Raw genomic sequence first — 19,442 nt, forward strand, 5'->3', positions numbered from 1 at the left:
CACCAGAAGAAAGTGAAGCAACACGGACAAAATTAGTGTAGGACGAGCACAAACACTTACACGCCACCACACAGACCGTCTGAGCCGAGCACGGAAGGCAGCAGACTTTCAGCATTGCCTAAGTCAGGGTTCAAACAACACCTAGTGTTAGTGGCCTCTTATGAATATCTCAACGGTTCAATTTAAACAGAGGTGAAGAGATAGGAAAAACGATACGATGAGTTTGCCCAAGTTCAAATACTACCCCCAAACCCGTATTTTATTCAAGAAACAGAAAAGGTCATTTGGTGCCATGCTTTTATTCAAATGAAAGGGGAAAAACTACACGGTACCAGGAAGTAGCAAATAGGACAGTATTTTACAGCACAGCATCGTAAAAAATCCTGTAAGCGATGCTCCGGGGCACACAGTAAGCACACCAGACACTGCGCACCGCCCGAAGTGCCCATGAAACCACAGTCAAAAAGCTGAATTCGGCTTTAAAAACAGCCAAATAAGAACGGTTAACAGTCGTTCTAAAGCAAAAGGGAAAAGCCGAGAGGAATGAAAAGCTTTCCAAGGCTGTGTCACGTGGCAGAATTTGACAGGCCGCACTGGTAACCGTTACGGGTTTGTTTGGCAAACCTAACTGAATAATTGTCCTAATAATGTGACCCTCCAATGATGAGAAGCACCAATGTGTTTCAATAAGGTTGATGGATATCTCCAGACTTTATGAAATAGCGTAATTTTCATGTGTATAATTTTCAAAACATAATTTAAAAAAAATCTGCAGACTTAAATATATCCATATTCTTTCCGCATGAAGAAAGTAAAACATACTGAGAGCAAGGAACTTTTGTGGCAACATTCACATTCTACCTTTAGACACTGTGGACATTGTTGGACACACACAAATTTGAGAATAAAGGGTGGTCCTGTCTGGTTTTACGTAGTTAGTCCCTCCATTGTCTGGCAGCCAATTAAAAAAAAATTTATGGCCAAGTAGTATCACCAAGAAGATTGCCTTGATAAAGGAAATTTAATTGATTGAAAAGAACAAATTTAGTAACGTAGAACGCTTATTAATTCTCCTTTTGTCTCTATTATTTACCACATTTTGATTAGATTCACTTACTTTTTTTTTTTTTAAACTGGTCAACCTAAACATGTATTTGACAATCCTTTCCTTCTCATTGTGATAGAAACGGTTGTCTGAAAGGTAACATGTGCAGTCCCCCAGTTTAAATCTCCATATATTATATACACAGTATGTATACACTTAAAATATAAGAGTTACATATATCCTGGTCTCTTACATGCAAACAGTAGATCACAAATAGTTCTGAGCTACACATGTATCTTGCACAGGTACTGGAAAAAATCTGTGAAATTTTTTTTTTTTTACAGTTTTAACAAATATACATAAATATAAGAACATAAGTTACAGTAAAATATTGACAGCATTTGAGAAAATGTGGATAACCCAGATGCACTGATGCCTAAAGGCCTTATAATAATAGAAAAGTACAGTTCAGGGACATCTCATTCCTACTCTTTTTAAAAAATAAGTAAATACATCATATGAGATATTAGTTATTTCTCTAAACAACTCAATTAGAGAAATGTATAAATTTTAGTCTCTACTTCCCGTGAAAGAAAACAGACTACACATCTCACATACGCTACAATACTGTCTTTCCCTCTAAGTTTACACGGTTGTCACAACACTGAAACATGACAGGGTCACAGAATCATTCAAGTCTTTTCCTGAGAATGAAGTTTTCCCCCAACTAACCCTCTGGTATACACTGTTAAAGGAACAAAGACCACACAGAGAAGAGCTCAAGTGTATGCTTAACCTAAGCTGAACCACTTGAAAAGGATAAAGAAGAAAGACTCAACGTAAGCAAAAGAACGTGAAGCCACTTTAAAATTAAAACGTAGCCCTTTGTACATGTTTAAAAATTCTAAATATCATTTTTTATATCAGTTATAAATATAACGTAAAGACCTCTTGAGAACTCATGGCAGGAAGTCTTACATCCTCAGATTCCGAGACTCTTCTCCAAGTGTCCTTCACTTCCGCCAGCTTATAAAGTGACATGCTTTAAGAGAGATGATAGAAAGCCTTTTTGTTAAAAGAACAATCCAAGTTATTCTGAGTTGGCCAGAAGTGGTGTAAAACCAGCACTGATTTAATTAGCAACTTCTTGTAACATCCTCTTGGTTAAGCTCATGTGGTTTAAGTGAACCTATAGCAGCTCTTCACAACTTCTCCTCTCATTTAATAGAGAAACATTAATACTTGAGTGAATAATAAATATGGACTTGTAAATACTTAGCAGAATAATTCTTGCAAATGCTCTAACACCATTAAAACATGAGGGTTGCTGTAAAACTAAACGCTAGTGTTTCTCTCAGCGTCCTAAGAAAGACGCAAGTTACCTCTGAAGGCCTATTTCCCACTCGCGTGATCTCCACGTGAAACAAAATACAAAGGTATCTTGGAACAAACCCCCAGCAGAGAAAAACAGCAAAATAAACCATCTGGAGACAGGCACGTACGTTAAAAAGTTCTTGGAAAAAAAAAAAAAAGCAACAAACAAAACACACAATTCGTAATCTTAGCCGTATTTCAACTAGGGTCCATATGAGAACTCAGTGCTTCGACGTGTCGAATACCGAGCAGGCGAACCTCCACCTGTGAGCTGGACAGCGCGTCACCGCCTGGCCTATCACCCGTGTGGGTCCTCCTGCACTCCAAACGCTGCGGTCTACATTCCAGTTGTCATGACAACAGAGCTGGATGTCCAGTTTCAATTAATAAAAGTCTGTTGGCAATTAGAAAGGTTTTCTATAGGCAGGAAAGATGAAGTGCAAATTTAGCGTGAATGTTCTGAAGCGAGTGTTTCCCGGTTCCTACGCTTTAGTGGGCAAAAGTTTCTTGGGCGTCACTGGTCTCTTGGTCTGCCACAAATGGCTGTGAATGGTAATGGCATCAACACTGGCAGATAAAGTTTTAGCGGGGATGTGGCTGAACTGTTTCCTGTCAGAATTATATTTGTAAAGGCCCTCGATCATCTTTTTAGTGATAGATTTAGGGCCTATCCCAGTCAGCTTATTAATCTCTTCAGTCTCTGGGCAGTAAGTATACAAAGACCTGAACTGGCAGCCTGAATCCCGGAACAAGATTAGGAAGTTGTTGGCATCTGACTTCTCCATTTCCTTTAGGATAAGAAACAGAAATAAAAAAGCCCTTAAACATTTTGCTGGATATAACTTATATAACTGTGTTACATTTCTTGGCCAGTTTTTATGACATGTAATTTAAAATATAAGTTTCTTTGTAGCCAAAATGAGGCATATGCAATCCACGTCCAGCACACGGGGATTGAGATGTGTGCAGAGACCTTACCGCTGAGGTCCTGTTGGCTGTGCCGGAATTGTAACCCCGGAGGGACTTAAAAGGGCTGCAGGGTCTGCTAAGTCTCGGTCTCGGTCAAACTGTCTCTACCACTAACGACCAGGCGCTGGCGATCTCCTTCGCAACAGAGCTTCATTTTTAAAAAAGGCAGATCGTGTTATCTACGTTTATGAAACGTGAGTGAGTGACTCCGGGCAAGAGAATAATTGATAATTTTACATTAGCATCTCAAGTCTATGCCTGGCCTTTAACAAAACCTGCGGCCTTCCAGAATCCCGTTTGAAGGTAAACTCAAGTCTAACAATGAGAACATAGTTAACAGGTCTTTCATGCGCTGTTGAAATTCTGGGAGTCCCCTGAAGAGCATGTCCTCCTGAGCTGAAAGAGAAGACCCCTACAGTTTTACAAAGTTGCCGAATCTAACTTTCATGCAAACGTGCTTACCTCCAGTATTTTTTTCTTCTGACCTTCATTTACTTTGCCAGCCAAACAGCAATGAGCTAAAGCATTTTGTATTATGTGCTTATTGGATTTTGCACTGGGTTCTTTGAAGAGCTTTGGTCCTATGGCAGAAGTTAATAACAGTAATAAAACAAAAACAGCATTCCTAAGTCGGAAATACGACTGTGTTTAAACGATGCGACTGTCCCTACGCTGATTAAACTCTGTAATGGAAAACAACATTCTGTGCCTGAGGGCCTCTGGCTGCTCTGCAGCGGTCAGAGCAGGTCAGAGCGCAGCTCAGAGCACTGTTGCATCCGCAGGGACACCCCTGGGGGCCTTCGCGGGCCTTGCTGTGATCGTCACACTGCCCGTTTCACCTCTTTCTCGGGTTTGGTAAGGTTATTGGTGAGCTTAACGCACAATGGGACCGCAAGTAACTTTAGCTTTTAAAAGACAAGAAAAAGCTTCATCTTTTTCTTCTTCCACACCTCTGGGGTTTTCTCTCAGCATTTTCTTTTCACAACGATGTCTGTAAAGCACAGAAACCCTTTTTGCCACTTTGCTGGGACATTCGCGCTCGTGAAGGGCCGTGTGTTGGCAGGCTCCCTCCCCCTCACACTAACTCAGCTCTGCCCCGAAAGGCCCTCGGTAGTGTGCCGAGAAACTGGTTCTTTGGGAAAGAAAAAACATGAGCCCTGATCTTTACCTATTTCTAGAGTAAACTACTCCTACCATGGCTGACTCAGGGCCAGCAATTGTTCTGCAGCTGCATAATTCCTGGAATTTTAACAGTCAGCCCATGAGCTGGTCTGAGCAGGTCAGGTGCATGCCGCAGGCCTGCAGCTCTGGGCTCCCAGCGGTGCTGCAACACGGCCATTAAGCTGGCCTTAAAGGCCGACACGCTGCTGAAGGGGGCTGTCTCAGAAGCCATAGAACAGGCAGGGAAAGCTCACACCAAGTCAGCCAGCTTTGCCTCCTTGGGCCTTTGGGGGCCACTTCCAGGGCCACACGGATGCAGGCGGGACGCGGGCGGTCTCTGCTCCTCCGCACTTCTCCTGTCCTCCCATCTACCCCTCCAGGGCGCTCACATTTCCTCTCCTGCTTCTTTTCTTTAGTTCTTACCTTCTTTCCATTCTATGAGCTTTTCCTTCAATAACACCTCTGCAAACAGAGGCTGGAGGAGGGCCTGACGGGGACGTGCAAGGCCGGGTGCCCTCCTAGAGCCAATGCATTCCCATGTCTTTTAGAGCCTCTCAACACTTTTTCAAGACGCACTGTTCCAGATACTGAAATCCCAGCGTTAGAGGAGGGGCTCGGTGGACTCTAGCTGTTCCCAGTACTCAGGACCGATGCACTGCTGAGGGACCCTCTCTAAAACTTCTTCAAACCCAAACTACAACACAGAAACGGCCTGCATTTTTAAGGGAGAAGTAGAGGAATGAGGTGTTAAGTGGTACTACTACCTTTTAGAAACTTACCTTAATTCTTCTGGGACAAACCATATCACTGAAACCGAAAGTGACCACCTGCATTCACTGTTTCGGATCAGTCTTCCGTGTTTAGACCGAGAGGCAAGTCAGTGAACCTTTCTTAGCACAGCCTGCGGCTAGTCTCAGCCCCATGTTAAACTGTTTCCCTAAAAATGCACAGGCACTGACCTGTGTACTCTGTTCCAGAAGCCACAGAAGAAGTGGTCGAAGCGTTCTCCCAGTCCTTTTCGCCATTTCTACTGCCACAACGGCTTGGAGATAAGAAGCCTTCTACAGACTCTGATCTAAATAATAAATAACATTTTAATGCCTCAGATAGAGAAAAACATTTGGGGTTCAGAAGGGTATACGTGAGCACCAAACAAACTCAACCCAGAGAGAGGCTTTAAAACGAGAGGACGGTGGTAACTTGACGTCTCATTCACAGCTATACATCCAAGTCCTGAGAACTCAACACTCCCTAAGTGTCTGCTGAATGACAGAATGAATGGTTTGTCCACATGACAATCGGCAATTAACGCAGTAGGGTGGTAATACAAAGATCAGAGCTCAGAGCTGATGACCGTCCCTAGAAACCCTCTTTTCTGTATATGGGTGTTACAGTATAAAATAATGAAATACTGATTTTTAGCTTCCAAGGTACATATATCCTAGAGAAAGAAAGAGACAGCGTACAAAAGAGATCTTTCCTAAGTCACGAGCAATAATTCCTTACTCTGGAATTATTCTAAAGGGGAAGAAAACTAGAGGACGGCACTATACCGATGAGGTACTTTCTGGTTTTACCATGATTATATCACAACCGTAGTGACAACGACTGGTGTACAATTGCGGTTAATGTCTTATTGGTGACATAATTCTAAAACTCTGAAAGATAAAAAACTGAAAGACGAACAGACCTCTTTCCATATAAATTTCTTTTAACAGAAACCCAAACTGTCCTAGCGAGCAACGCTTATAAACATTTGTGACTATGGTCCGTTCACTGGGAAATATAAAGTAACGTTTTCTATGAAAACACTTATGCTGCAACTTACCTCGGGGTCCTCCTGCCTGAATGCACGCTCTCGCTGTCGCCTGTGTTCAGTGACGCCAGAGAAAGGCTAGAGACTGAAAAGACACGATACATTTGTGATCCTGAATAAAAACGAGATTAGAAATTCAAAAGGAACAACTGGAAAAGAGTCTGCTCGTTAGGCAACACCAGCATATGAAAACGGAGCTCACGTAGTCTCTTTTCCTTTTTAGATGCATAATATGCTTGCATGCATGTACGCACAATTTGTTCAAAATTAGCAAGGAACTGCTTTTGAGGAATAATGAAATAAGTGAGGAATTAAGAGGTACAAACTTCCAGTTGGAAGATAAATGAGTCACGGGGATGAAATGTACAGGGTGGGGAACGTAGTCAATAACTGTGTAATATCTTTGTACAGTGACAGGTGGTAACTAGACTAACCCTGGTGATCATTTTGAGACGTATGGAAACATCAAATGAATCACTATGTTGTGTAACAGGAACTAACACAGTGTTGTAGGTCAATTATACTTCAACAAACAAACCAACTCATAGATAAAGAGATCAGATTTGTGGTTACCAGAGGTGGGGGGAGGGAGGGGGAACTGGAAGAAGGTGGTGGAAAGGTACAACTTCCAGTTATAAGACAAACAGTCCTGGGGATGTGATGTACAGCAAGACGATTACGGTTTATAATTTATCTAACACTGCTGTGTGATATATGACACGAAAACTGCTAAGAGTAAATCCTAGGAGTTCTCATCACAAGGAACAAATATGTTTTTCTTTTCCTTTAATGTTGTATCTATACGAGATGAGACGATGGATGTTCAGTAAATTTACTGTGGTCATCATTTCAGGATGTACGTAAGTCAGACCATTATACTGTACATCTTACGCTTATACAGTGCTGTATGCTAATTATATCTCAGTAAGGCTGGAAGAAAAAAAAAGAAGTAATGACAAAATTAATTGCTGTTAGGATTTATTCCAGAAACAACGTGGTAATATGAGATATAATACAGTGATTATAAGAAAAAAGTTAACAATAAGAAAAATTAACAAAGAAATTAACAAGAAGAATAAAATATATTTAGGAGTATCTAATTACCAAGTAGAAAATTAATTTATTAATTTCAGCCAATACTGGGTATCAAAAATTTTCACTGACTAGAAAACGTAGAGTTCTCTTTATTTTTTGAATTGAAGTATAGTTAATTTACAATGTTGCGTTAGTTTCTGGTGTATAGCAAAGTGATTCAGTTATATATAATATATATATATATATATATATACACATTCTTTTTCAGGTTCTTTTCCATTATAAGTCTATTACAAGATACTGAATATAGTTCCCTGTGCTGTACAGTAGGTCCTTGTTGGTTCTCTATTTTATATATAGTGGTGTGTACCTGTTAATCCCAAACTCCTAATTTATCTCACCCACCCCGCCCCTTTTCCCCTTTGATAACCATAAGTTTGTTTTCTATGTCTGTGAGCATTAGAGGTCTCTTTAAACAGTCAATGTTATGTTACTTTCCTTCAGTTTTAGAATTACTCTAGGAATTCTCTAAAATTCTCCGTGGCATTTAGTTTTAATAAAGTAAACATTAAAAAAATAAGAGTATGCATGTTGAATTTAGAAAAAAAATATTATCTCAACTCCAGAAATTATAAATTTGGATTTTTGACCATTTATATCTTAAAGGAGGGACTCATGAACTCCTGATCTTATATTCCTGGTTATACTGACATGTTCTGTACACATTCCAGGCACACAATGCTTATCCTTAAATTTACCAGTACAGAAAGGGCAGTTAATGATCCAGGGAGCTGACGTCTGAGGGCGAGCTCCCTGCCAGGTTAGTGTTTAAGATGGATGTTCAGCCCCTGCGTTTGCTCTGTTGGCCATATGCATGCACACATAGTACACTCAAGTCACCGGAAGCATCCTCTGCTCGTTCTGGTTCTGCACACAGGGAGTGTGCAGTTCAGCCCCGAGCACCCCACAGCCAGCGTGACTGCCCGGGCTGCTGTGGCTATGAACAGACTCCTCACAATGTACGTGTTACCTGGAGGACCTTTTACGGGTGTTTTGGGGGATTCAATGTGGTCTCTGTGGATAGACTTCGGCCGCTGCTTTTTCTGCTTTGCTCCCTGAGGCCGAGGTTTGATGACCGTGTCCATGTCTTCCATGAGCTTCAGCTGCTTGCGCCTCAGGTACTCCTGCCGGATGAACTCCCGGCGGGCTCGCTCATCTTCCTTCTTCTGACGTTCTTCCTCGGTTTTACGCCTAGGAAACAAGCGGGTACATTTCTTTGTGCACAACACTGTCAGGTGTGCGCTTACGTGAGAAGGAAGAATGATTCAGCCCCTGGGAAACTGGTTCATTTAAAATGTACTTGAGATAATTTAGGTCACTTAAATATACCATTAATAAGTGCTTAAAAAATGCGTGTGTGTGTGTGTGTGTGTGTGTGTGTGTGTGTGTAAAACCCAGGAAAATTACTTTCAATTAATGTTTCTGGAGAACTTTAAGATGCCTCAAACTCAGGATAAAAATATGCAATCAAGTGACACTTTAGGAAAATAACTTCTAAAAAGCACCCCAAATCAGCGTTGTTTCTATATTCTGCAAAGGTCCCTAAACACCGTTAACAAGAGTCAGGGGGACACCACCTCCCACGGACCCCGCGCAGCGGCCCCCACCTGGTCTCCTCTTTCTTGTGCTCCATCTCAGCTTCCAGCTGTTGCTTCCGCAGCTGGGTCTCTTTCTCCCTTCTTAATCGTTTCTCCAACAAAGCTGCCCGTTTCATTGCCATATCATTTTCTGCTTTTTGATCATCCTAAGAGTGAATGTCATTGAGAAAGAGGAAACATCTGAGGCACCAATATCCTCATGTTCAATGCTTGTGGCCACATGGAGGGGTCACTCTTAATAACTGAAAATCCAAACTGTCTAGTGAAGCTCACTCCAACCGCACCATAGATGGACATGTTCCAAAATTATGAGGGAAGAAATGAATTAAAGTGGTAATACTTTTATCAAGTAACAAAGGACACAAACTTCTTTGATTACATGTTTTCAAAACTTAGGAAGTTAGCAAAGAACAACATAAAAAGGAAAAAAAAAAGACAAAGTTTTTTTGGGCCCTGATAAATAACTGATAGAGTGGAGAGTTTCCCCACAATTTTTAAAACTGCATTTAAATTGTATTTAAATACATGCTTAATATAGAAAACTCAAGTAAAAGCATCAAAAAAATTAGCTACCCAAAGCTGTATCACATAAATGAAGCTATTGCTGCATGATTTTTTTTAAAAAGTTGAGGTCCTGACAGTTTGCTTGCTGGGTTCTGAACTATACCACAGGTTTTTCCTTTGAAGAGAAGACGAGCACACTTATACTCTTAACCCCAGAGCTAGTTCATGACCTGTAGGTGTCCTGAGCCTGCCCCGGCTTCCACCTGAACGCTCAGGGAGCTCAGAAGTCAGGAAAGTAACCAGCTGTAGAAGTGGTTCCCCCTCGTAACGATGCCTTGCTTATTAATTCAACAAGTGTTTCCTGCGTGTCTAATACATTCACAACATAGTGTCAGACGTTACAGATACTAAAATATGAAAAAGATAGGGCACCTTAGGTTAAGGAGCTTCTAGATCCCACGGGGAAGAGGCACAAACAAGGTGCTTTGCACAGAAACCCAGAGAGAGATGAACTCTGAATGGAGAAAGTCAGAAGATACCATTCAAACAGTCAGTCCAAACATTCACACGTCTGTGTCAAACAAACTACAAACACGGCAATTTGCCAGGCACTTTACTATGCTCTGGGGATAAGGAGATGCAGTGTCTCTAGGAGTTCACAGTCTAAGAGAAATCGTAACAGAAGCAAATCACAAGGTAGTTGGAAGTTCTGGGTCAGCAGCATTACTATGAGGATGTTTAGGATACAAGAGACACACGGGAGAACATATTCACATCCACCCAAGGAACCATGAAAGGCTGCAGCAAACAGATGAGGCCTGAAGTTAGTCTTCTTACAAAACATCCCAAACAGAGTTATGGGGGGAGAGGGTGGACCAACAGGCTTGGATCAGTCTGTGAAAGGCCCCTGAATACATGCTGAGGGGTTTAAGTTTATCCAACAGGCAACTCTAAGAGACTCCATCGAGCTATGTGCTACCAAGTGGCAGTGTGACGAATGAGACCATGACAGAGGCAGGGAGCCCCGTGAATGAGCTATGACCACGGTCCAAGGGGGGAGTACCGGGCAGTGAAAACTGAAGTGAGGAAACGAGGGTAGAGATGGACTGTACGTTTTACACCCAAGGATGCCCCTCTGTTCTCCTTTCTCTGCAGGAGCAGAGGTAGCAAGGTCTCTAAAATTAAACACATCTATTACTGTCTACAGTAGCAGCCTATTAAAAAAAAAACAGTAGTTCTACACGGTTAAGAGACAAAACACAACCCACATTCAAATTTCTAAACATTAAAAAGGGCCGAGAGGGCCATCTCTCTATGACCAACTTCAAAGTAAGTTACCAGGTTCCAATATTTAATGATCCTAAGTAAAACTAGCAATTGTAACCACTTCAGTATTCGCGGGTTTTGACCCCAATAGGACTGCTGTACGTTTCATTTAAAACCCGAAATTATAAACTGTTGCCGCTGAGTGCTGTCTTTCCATCTATGTTCCCAATTGCGGAGCTATTCAGGATCACAAACTATTTACTTTAGTCCCTTAACTAGAAAAAGAAACATGAGTAGCACACACATACATGTTTCTGATTATAAAAAACCCTATATTATTCCCTATAGGGAATTTGGAAAAATACAAAGATGAAAAAAGGGATGACAGGAGAAACATTTTTAAATAATATTAGCCTTTTCTGGTTCTAATATCTATGATAAATTTCAAGATCTTACCATCACGAGGTGATACTGTTCAGTATTTGTGTTAGTTGGCTGTAGTATTGTTTAAACACATGTCATATCCAACACCGATCCTGAGATCGGGGGTCATGTGCTACACCTTCGCCAATGCTTGTAGAGAAGCTATTTCAATGACAACTGTTCCAATTATATACTTTTAAATGTTTCACCTTGCAAGAGTCTATCTGGTCAGTTTTCAAAAGATTTTTTAAAAAACAATACATACAAGGGAAGACGGTCAGTATTAAGAAAATGAACTAAAACAGACTTACATGCAATGCCAAGTTATGAGCTTTTTACAAAGTGGCCACTGAACATCTTTTGCAAGAGTGTGAATCACTTGGTTTTCAAAAGGCTTTGGTGAAAGTGAGAGAGACTCAGAGGGACAAAAACAGCACGTCTAAACATGTACCACGATGTGATGAAAGGAAGGCTGTTCTAGAAACCAACGTGCCCGAACAGAACTGCAGTCCACAAGGGGCGGGCCAGAATACATTTTAGGATTAATGGCAGACCTGTAACGAGAAGGGCGGCTGCTAAAGAAGCAAGCGCGCCAACTGAAAACACCCACCAGTGAAGAGGCCTAGGGCCACGCGGGTTAGCTTTACCTTAAAGAAGAATCCACAGCATACTTTCTGGTCGTCATCAACTTGTTCTTTATCACTTTCTCCGTCATATTTTTCAACAGATACATCAGCCTTTTCAGGGGCTTTCAAATCTGAGAGGGAGACTTCAATCAGATTAGCACTTTTAGGAGCAGCAGGTGGGAAGGCAGGTCTGCAAGGAGGCTCTGCAGGCTGACTCACGCAGTCCTCGCTCCGGGTGGGCCACGCGGTCTCCGTGGCGGGCCGCGCCAGGCCCTCGGGAGCCGCAGGGGGCGGAGCCCGCGCCTCCTCGTCCTCCGGGATGTGCCCGTGCTGCTCCCGAGGGCCCGTGGACCCCTCCCCCTCCTCCTCCCCCTCCTCGTCCTCCTTGCGTCCGGACTCCTTCGCTTCCGGCTCTCCGCCGCCCCCCAAGCACACGAAGGACCTGGTCTGAATGGGGACCTGACTCGGGGAGAACCTCCTGAGCCGAGGGAGGCTGTCCACAGAGCGAGGGGGCGTCAGCGTTCGGTGCAAGGGCGTGAGTTTCAATTCATTTGGCCTGGGAGTTCTCTGAGTTTTGACGGAGAAGGAGGCGCTCTTCCTGGCAGCGGGCTGCGGAGACGGGTGGGCAGGGCGGGGGGCTTCGGCCGGCGGCCGGTGGGGCTTCCCTGCGCGGGCCGGCCGGTGCGGAGAGGGCGGGGGCGGGGAGATGACCCAGGCCTGCTGCTCGCGCATGTGCATCAGCAGCTCCTGCTGCAGCGCCAGGCGCTGCATCTCCCGCTGCAGGACGAGCAGGGAGGCGTTGAGCCTCTCGATGGAGCGCGTGTGCTCCAGCAGCTCGCCGTCCTGCGGCGGCTCCTCCGCGGGGCCGGCCGGGCTCCACGGCCCCTCGGGGTCGCCGGGCGCGCTCGGGGACGGCGGCCACCTGCCCACGGGGCTCTCCGTGCCCTCCTTGGGGTCCGCCGGGGACCCGCTCCTCGGCCCGTTCGCCTTCTGTGGCTCCTTCTCCGGCGGCCGCTCCGCGTACACTTTCCCGTCTTCCGCGCCAGCCGCCTCCTCCCGGGGCGGGGAGGGGCCGTCCCCTTTCCTTTTCACCACGGTGAGAAAGGCCGTCCGCCCCATCTTCTGCCTCTGCTTGGTGAACGCGGCCTCCATCTTCTTCTTCTGGGCCTCGATGGCCCGCCGTTTCTCCTCCAGCTTCATCCTGAGATGCACCACCTCGGAGGCCAGCAGCTGCGTGGTGTCCCGGCCGTGCGGAAGGCCCGTGTCCTCTGGGGTCTGTGCCCAGGCCACCACGTGAGGGATGTTGAGCTCCGAGCCCTCCGGCGTGGTCTTCTGAGAACTGCTGCCGCTGCTTTTTCCGTCGGTGTGATTCAGCTTCCGGAATTTCTGTTCGGCAAAGCTGGTCATCTTCACGCCGGAACTGGAGGAGGCGCTGCTACCGGGCTGGGACTTGGTGCTGACGGTGCTGGGACAGGGACTCAAGGCCTCTCTGGGGTTGTAGTCCTGGAGGAATTTGGATGTGTCGTCCACGTCAGAGTCCAGACTCACGGTGTAGTCTCTCAGGGAAGAGTCTTCATCCATAGTTTCCGGAATGTCCTCCGAAGGGACGTGGATCCCCGTGTCCACCTCCGTGTTGTCAGTGACGGGGCTCGAGGCGCCTTTCGTGTCCGCCATGCTCTCGGGACTGGACTGGCCGCGCGGGACGCTGCAGTTCAGGACGCCCATCTCCTGGCTGTGGAGGAAGAAGCCGTTCGCAAGCTGCTCCGGCCGAGGGGTGTGGGCAGGCTTCTCGGTGTCGTGGATTATCTGTAACGCTTCTTCGATGCTGGGGGTCCCGACCTGACTGCCGAACTCATCGAGGAGCACTCTGCCCTGCAGAGCTCCATTCGGAAGCCTGTGAGCCACGTTCTGCTTAGGACCTACTTCGTTTGTGTTTAGGGGCACGTAGGCCGCCAGGTGGCCGTGAGAGCCCACGTGAAGTTCTTCTTCAATGCTTCCTGCTCCCTCCTCCCCATTTACCGGCTTGAAGGACAGATTTTTCCTAATGTTCTTGGATACACGACTGTTGTTCAGAGTAAGTCCTTCATTACTAATAGAACGAGTGATTCCTTGGTTTGGAGTGGATCTCTGTACACTACTTTCTTTATCAAAAGAAATATCAAATGAAACGCCATGCACTGATGATCTAAAAAAAAATTAAAGAGAAAATCTTTAAATAATCCCAGAAAGGAAACAATCTGATATCACTGAACAGCAATTTGAAATTATGCTTCCTTTCTTTCCCATTTCTCATAATCACATTGTCCTCAAGGCGAGGGTAAGGCTGTCGGGCCACCCGTCACATTTGGCCCCTTTGGTCACTCTATCATCGGCCCACGTTGCCCTTTTCAAATGCTGGTACTAATTAAATTGCAATCTGGCTAACAAGGGGGTGGGGGCGGGGGATGAGCAGTTCTTGAGAACGTGAGTACACTAAAAATAAGTCTCTGTGTACCTTTTCTCCTTGGGCCATGTCCCTATGAAGCCGTCAACATAGGACATAGATGAAGACCTTCTTATTCCTCCTTCAAATGCATAAAAGTAAAAGTCATTGAAATCATGTAAAAAAAATTTAACTTACAACAATTTAACAGATTTCACATAAGGTAAGTACATGTGGAGAAATAAAGATCATTTTGTTAAAAGCAAGCATAGAGAAGCAGCCCTTTTAGTGTGTCATATGTAACACTTTTTAGAAAAAAGAACTGGATACTTCTATTTACATTTATTCTCAATCATTTTCTAGTTAACCACTTAAATGGCATTTTCCTAGGCTTTTTCAAATACATTACCTGAGGCTGAAGGATGAGCTTGGGGACGTGAGTGTCTAGAAGGCAAATGAGGACGAGAGTGTGTAAGCGCAGCTCCTTCCCCACTGCAACGTAAAATACACGTCAATCAAATGTCATAAAGTGTCTAGCTCTTGCACATAGATTTTAGATACAACAGCTGAAGTCGGAAACAACACTGTCACTTCCGACTCTCCATCCTAAGTGAAAAAAAAAATAATAAGAAAACATAATATAGTGTTTAAACCAAAGAATGGCGGTGATTATACATAGCTCTATGTATTTTATGTCTTTTAGCCCAAGAGCTTGAAACACTACTTTCATGTACAGCTCAATGTCCGTGTGAGACAAGATACGGCACATTATTTTCATTTTACAAATAGAAAGACTGAGAATTAAAGAAAGTAAAGTCGTCAACTTGCAGTATTCTGGTCGAATCTCAATCTCTAAAAGTACACGAACGATGAATCCTTGTGAAAGAGTCTGGCACCTCCTGCTCGCGGGCAGTCTGCACGTCTTTAACACTTACATTTTTTCTGATTTAACTCCACCCTGTTCCAGTTAATGCAGCGGATCACACAGTCTACTTCTCAGTTTCTGATGACATTTGGCCACAATTTAGTTTTTCTTTTTCTACGTTTTCAGTCCACCACGGCCTACCTTGTAGCAGGTGAAACTAAGCATCCCGACCCCAATGGGCGGAGACTAAGCTGGGAGCAGGACGCCGTGACCTCTGCAGCTCTCTGCGACCACACTACCTCTTGGCTAATGCAAACTGCGAAGGTGAACAAGCAGCTAAAGGATACAAAGGTAAACCACAATGCTGCATTCTTATTATTAAATGAAAGCTTAATTCACGAGCTTTCCAGAAGCAACAACGCCCGGAGCACGTGCACACCTTCGCTGTCGCTTAGCTCCCACAGCCCCCGCCCCTGCCCCGCACATCAGTTTCCTCTCACTGGCGTCCCGGGTCGTTTCCTGGGAAACCCGGGGAGAGGACCCCACGCTGCTCCCTGTCTCTTCCGTCTCTCTCATCCCCGCTCCAGTAGCCTTTCCGCAACCTCTACCCTTCCTACATCTACAACAGGAGCATAATCCTGAAGAGATGCAAGTTCAGTTATTAAAATAGGTTCACTCTTTTCTTCTTCCCCAAGTAATGGCTAAACTGTGGTACCTTCCTACAGTTGCCTTACTTCACGCCTGCACAGAGGATTCTGATGTGGGGTGATTCCCGTACAGGTTAGCAGCCAAGCGTGTGCAGTAGCTGCTACCAATGTCTTGCTTTGCTGTCTTCTTCCTTTGGCTTTTTTTCCTCGTAAGGTCACCATTCAGGTGCGATAACATTTGTAAATGTGGCTGCATTATTCCCGGGAAGAGCAGAAATCCTTGAATCCTTCCCCAAAAGTTCTACAGTGGGAGAACTACAAAGGGACCATATGGAAACTCATAGAAATGAAAGGATTACACAATGACTCTTCAAGGAAAAGGATTCAGACATCCATCTGGTTATAGGAAGTTCTTCTGCTGGGAGAAAGGAAAAAGGTAGCCACTCGGATATCTGAGAGACAGAGAAGGGGTGAGTCTTCCAGAGAATCTTAAGACATTTCCCAGTGTCAGAAAGGTGGAAGATCGTCCACTCAAGTTCCTAGAAATAATCATCATGGAATAACCTAGTCTTTAACTGGAAAGTTTCAGAGGTTTTAAAGATTTAACAGTGCAAGAGTTACGGCCCAGAATACTGAGTGTTTTCTACATTTTCACGGAAGGAAATGCCACTATCTAACCAACCCAGGAAAGCACCGAGGAAGTAGCGTGTACAAAGAAGTTTCCGACGGGATAAAACAGAGACGCTCCTAGATCAGCCACATTCTAACCTAATCCCTTTGTGGTAAATCTCAGGGGTGGTTACGAAATAGAAAACTTAGTGGAAGTAAGAAAATTTATAGGAGTCAATCAGAGGGTAAGGGAAGGAAAATGCCTTCTTAATCTGAAGGAAATACTTAGCGAGATGAGAAGTTCACAGCGCTAAGAAGCCCTACCGAAGGCAGGAAGAGTCCTGTAAGGGTTCTGTCCATGCTCATCAGCACACAGTGGAGAGAGAAACTTCTTAGATGTGAGGAGGGGGTGACAGCTTCAGTACAAGTTCATATTTCACGCAGAAAGATTCAATTTCTTACTCATAATTTTTAAAATGTATTTTTAATAGATCTGCTTGAATTTCTAAAAAAAAAAAAAAAAATCCCAAAATACATCCGTTTTAAACTAAAAATAAAAATCAGGTAAGTCAGGGAGCCCAAAGTCAATACACATTTTAGGTTCTAATAAGTACGCATTAAAGGCGCTTATAGGATCGGCTGAAAGACATTTTTAAACAAATGAATGTCTCTATCACATACTTGGGTCAGAAGTCAGGATTACCCTGCTGCTATTAAATGTTCACTTTGCTTCCAATTCAGCTCCTGATACTAAGAACTAAAGCATGAGATAAAGATTCAACAGGACAATAAATATTCCACTGTGCTCTATGAATAGCTACAGTAACCAGCAAACAAAACAGTAGGGAAAACTGCCTCAAAGATTAAAAAATGGAAAATTTAAAAATTTCCCCCTGGCCTAAGAGTTACCTATCGTTTAAGCATCATATAATCTCAATTATAAACAAGTTGTGCAGCAAAAGTTTAGTTTTAGGCTGATTATTTGGACCTTCGGATAATATTCCCCCACCTTTCGGTGTGACTCATAAAAGCCTATTTATGAAACATTCATTTCAGTGTAAATTTCAATTACGGTGTTGTTCAAACAGGCTTTAATAGGGTAAGTTAATTGAAACTTACTTAGTTCAAAGTCCAACTGAAACTTCAAAAACTCTAATGTAATAAGATTTTGATTTCCTGAGTGAATGGAATCGGTGTTCTGGACTCTACCTTGGGGTGAAGTCAGAGCTGTCCAAGGCGTTTCTCTGGGCAGCAGTTAAGACAGGAACTGAGGGCAGATCGTCCACAGGTTCAGCTACAGGAAAGGAAAAAAACCCTCAGAATTACATAGTTAGCATGTTTCCAACACTGCTTCAGGAATTATGAGCCACAAATAAATGTTTAAGTTTAACCACAATTTTCCTTTTCACTTATAGAGAAATCTTAGCATATTTAATTTTCTCCTTAAATAATTTTCAAAAGGACAGATTTTCTTTAAACTGTTCTTGGAAGTGTTCTGGCTTAAAAAATCCACTTGACTGGGGCTTCCCTGGTGGCACAGCGGTTAAGAATCCGCCTGCCAATGCAGGGGACACAGGTTTCAGCCCTGGTCTGGGAAGATCCCACACACCAAGGAGCAACTAAGCCTGTGCACCACAACTACTGAGCCTGTGCTCTAGAGCCCGCAAGCCACAACTACTGAGCCCACGTGCCACAACTACTGAAGCCCACGCGCCCTAGAGCCTGTGCTCTGAAGCAAGAGAAGCCACTGCAATAAGAAGCCCGCGCACCGCAACAAAGAGTAGCCCCCGCTCGCCACAGCTAGAGAAAGCCTGCGCGCAGCAACAAAGACCCAACGCAGCCAAAAATAAATAAATGAATTTTAAAAAATCCACTTGATTAAGGCTAATTGGGAAAAAAAGGCTTAATATAAGATAAATAAACGTATTTAAAACAAAAATAAACGAGTGTCTAATTTTGCTAAAAGCTTTCACAGAACTTCAGTTACACATGGTCACTTTCATGTCTATGAAATAGTTGGTATTTTGGTAATCGATTAGAGACAGAATTTCATTGGTTAGTAATTAAAACCACTGGTATAGTTCACATTTTTGTAAATAACGCTCATTTATTTTTTGCTTTGGAGGCCTAATACAACAGCTGCTGAATATTTTGAATAGTGGGCTTCACAGATGAGATCACACAAAGCGACGTACATGGAAACTCTATGTTAACGGTGAAAAGCTGTACAGTATCGTTTGTGGTAACTACTGAAGACACCTGGCTTTACGCAGTGGCCTTCGGGAAGGGCCTCAGCTGCTCTCTAGGTCTGCCTCGTTACATGACAGCTCTGCCCTAAGCAGCTCGGAGGCACAACAGGTTAAACACTCATTTCCTGCATGTTTTACAGAATTTGGCCTGGGACGCAGTGGGCCAGCCGACTCAAGGCAGCTCGTTCTACTCACCAGAGTGGAATCGCCCTCCCACGCCCCTTACCCGCTGCCACCTGAGTACGCAGTTTTCCCTCCTTCTTGATCTCTTGCTCTTCTTTAATATTTTTTGAGGGAAGGGGTGGGGATGGGCAGAAATAAGGGAAAATACAAAAATGTGGCACCAAGGAAAGCAGCTAGCTAGCTGGGAGGCACAGTAATCCCACTTCGTGCTGGGCAGGCCACTGGCAGCAGGAAGAACCCAGAGTTATGACGGGGGCAAGTTCTCTAGTGGGCCCACACTTACCATGTGGAATTGATTTTCCCCTACAGAAATAAAACTCTGGTCTTATAATGGAAGCTGATGGAAAATTTGTTCTGCTTTAGAGAAAATACAGAAAGATTTTCTTTTCTTCATTTCCAGAGATCTTTACAGTAACTTACCCCTTTATTTCTTACCAGTGTCCTTATTATGAGCAATCAATAGATCGTGGTACTATAACAATCACAAAACCTACTAGGGTTAAAAATTAATATAACAAGCCCCTTTATGGTTTAAGGGCAAGTTCAAATTACAGATTAAAGCCAAGCCATAATTTGAGTGGCTTCTGGGC

The 19,442-nt window shown here is 43.9% G+C and overlaps 1 protein-coding gene across 4 annotated transcripts in view; it reads right to left on the bottom strand.

Annotated features, from left to right (window-relative positions):
* Positions 1-1,117: 1,117 nt before the first annotated feature.
* Positions 1,118-19,442, bottom strand: part of CAMSAP2 (calmodulin regulated spectrin associated protein family member 2) — a 94,622-nt gene continuing 76,297 nt past the window's right edge. For 2 of the 4 annotated variants that reach the window (XM_029228274.1, XM_029228275.1), the window contains 10 exons: positions 17,630-17,714; positions 14,709-14,791; positions 14,372-14,441; positions 11,899-14,062; positions 9,068-9,204; positions 8,431-8,651; positions 6,378-6,450; positions 5,509-5,624; positions 3,851-3,969; positions 2,902-3,207 (listed from right to left, as the gene is read on the bottom strand). In XM_029228274.1, the coding sequence (XP_029084107.1) occupies positions 2,902-3,207; positions 3,851-3,969; positions 5,509-5,624; positions 6,378-6,450; positions 8,431-8,651; positions 9,068-9,204; positions 11,899-14,062; positions 14,372-14,441; positions 14,709-14,791; positions 17,630-17,714 (3,374 nt within the window). Of the gene's footprint in view, positions 3,208-3,850; positions 3,970-5,508; positions 5,625-6,377; positions 6,451-8,430; positions 8,652-9,067; positions 9,205-11,898; positions 14,063-14,371; positions 14,442-14,708; positions 14,792-17,629; positions 17,715-19,442 lie in introns of all 4 variants that reach the window. The other 2 variants (XM_029228273.1, XM_029228271.1) reach the window with 2 other exon arrangements.

This window comes from Monodon monoceros, unplaced genomic scaffold, assembly GCF_005190385.1.
Source record: "Monodon monoceros isolate NGI ecotype Baffin Bay Population unplaced genomic scaffold, NGI_Narwhal_1 Super_Scaffold_18, whole genome shotgun sequence".
NCBI lineage: Eukaryota > Metazoa > Chordata > Mammalia > Artiodactyla > Monodontidae > Monodon > Monodon monoceros.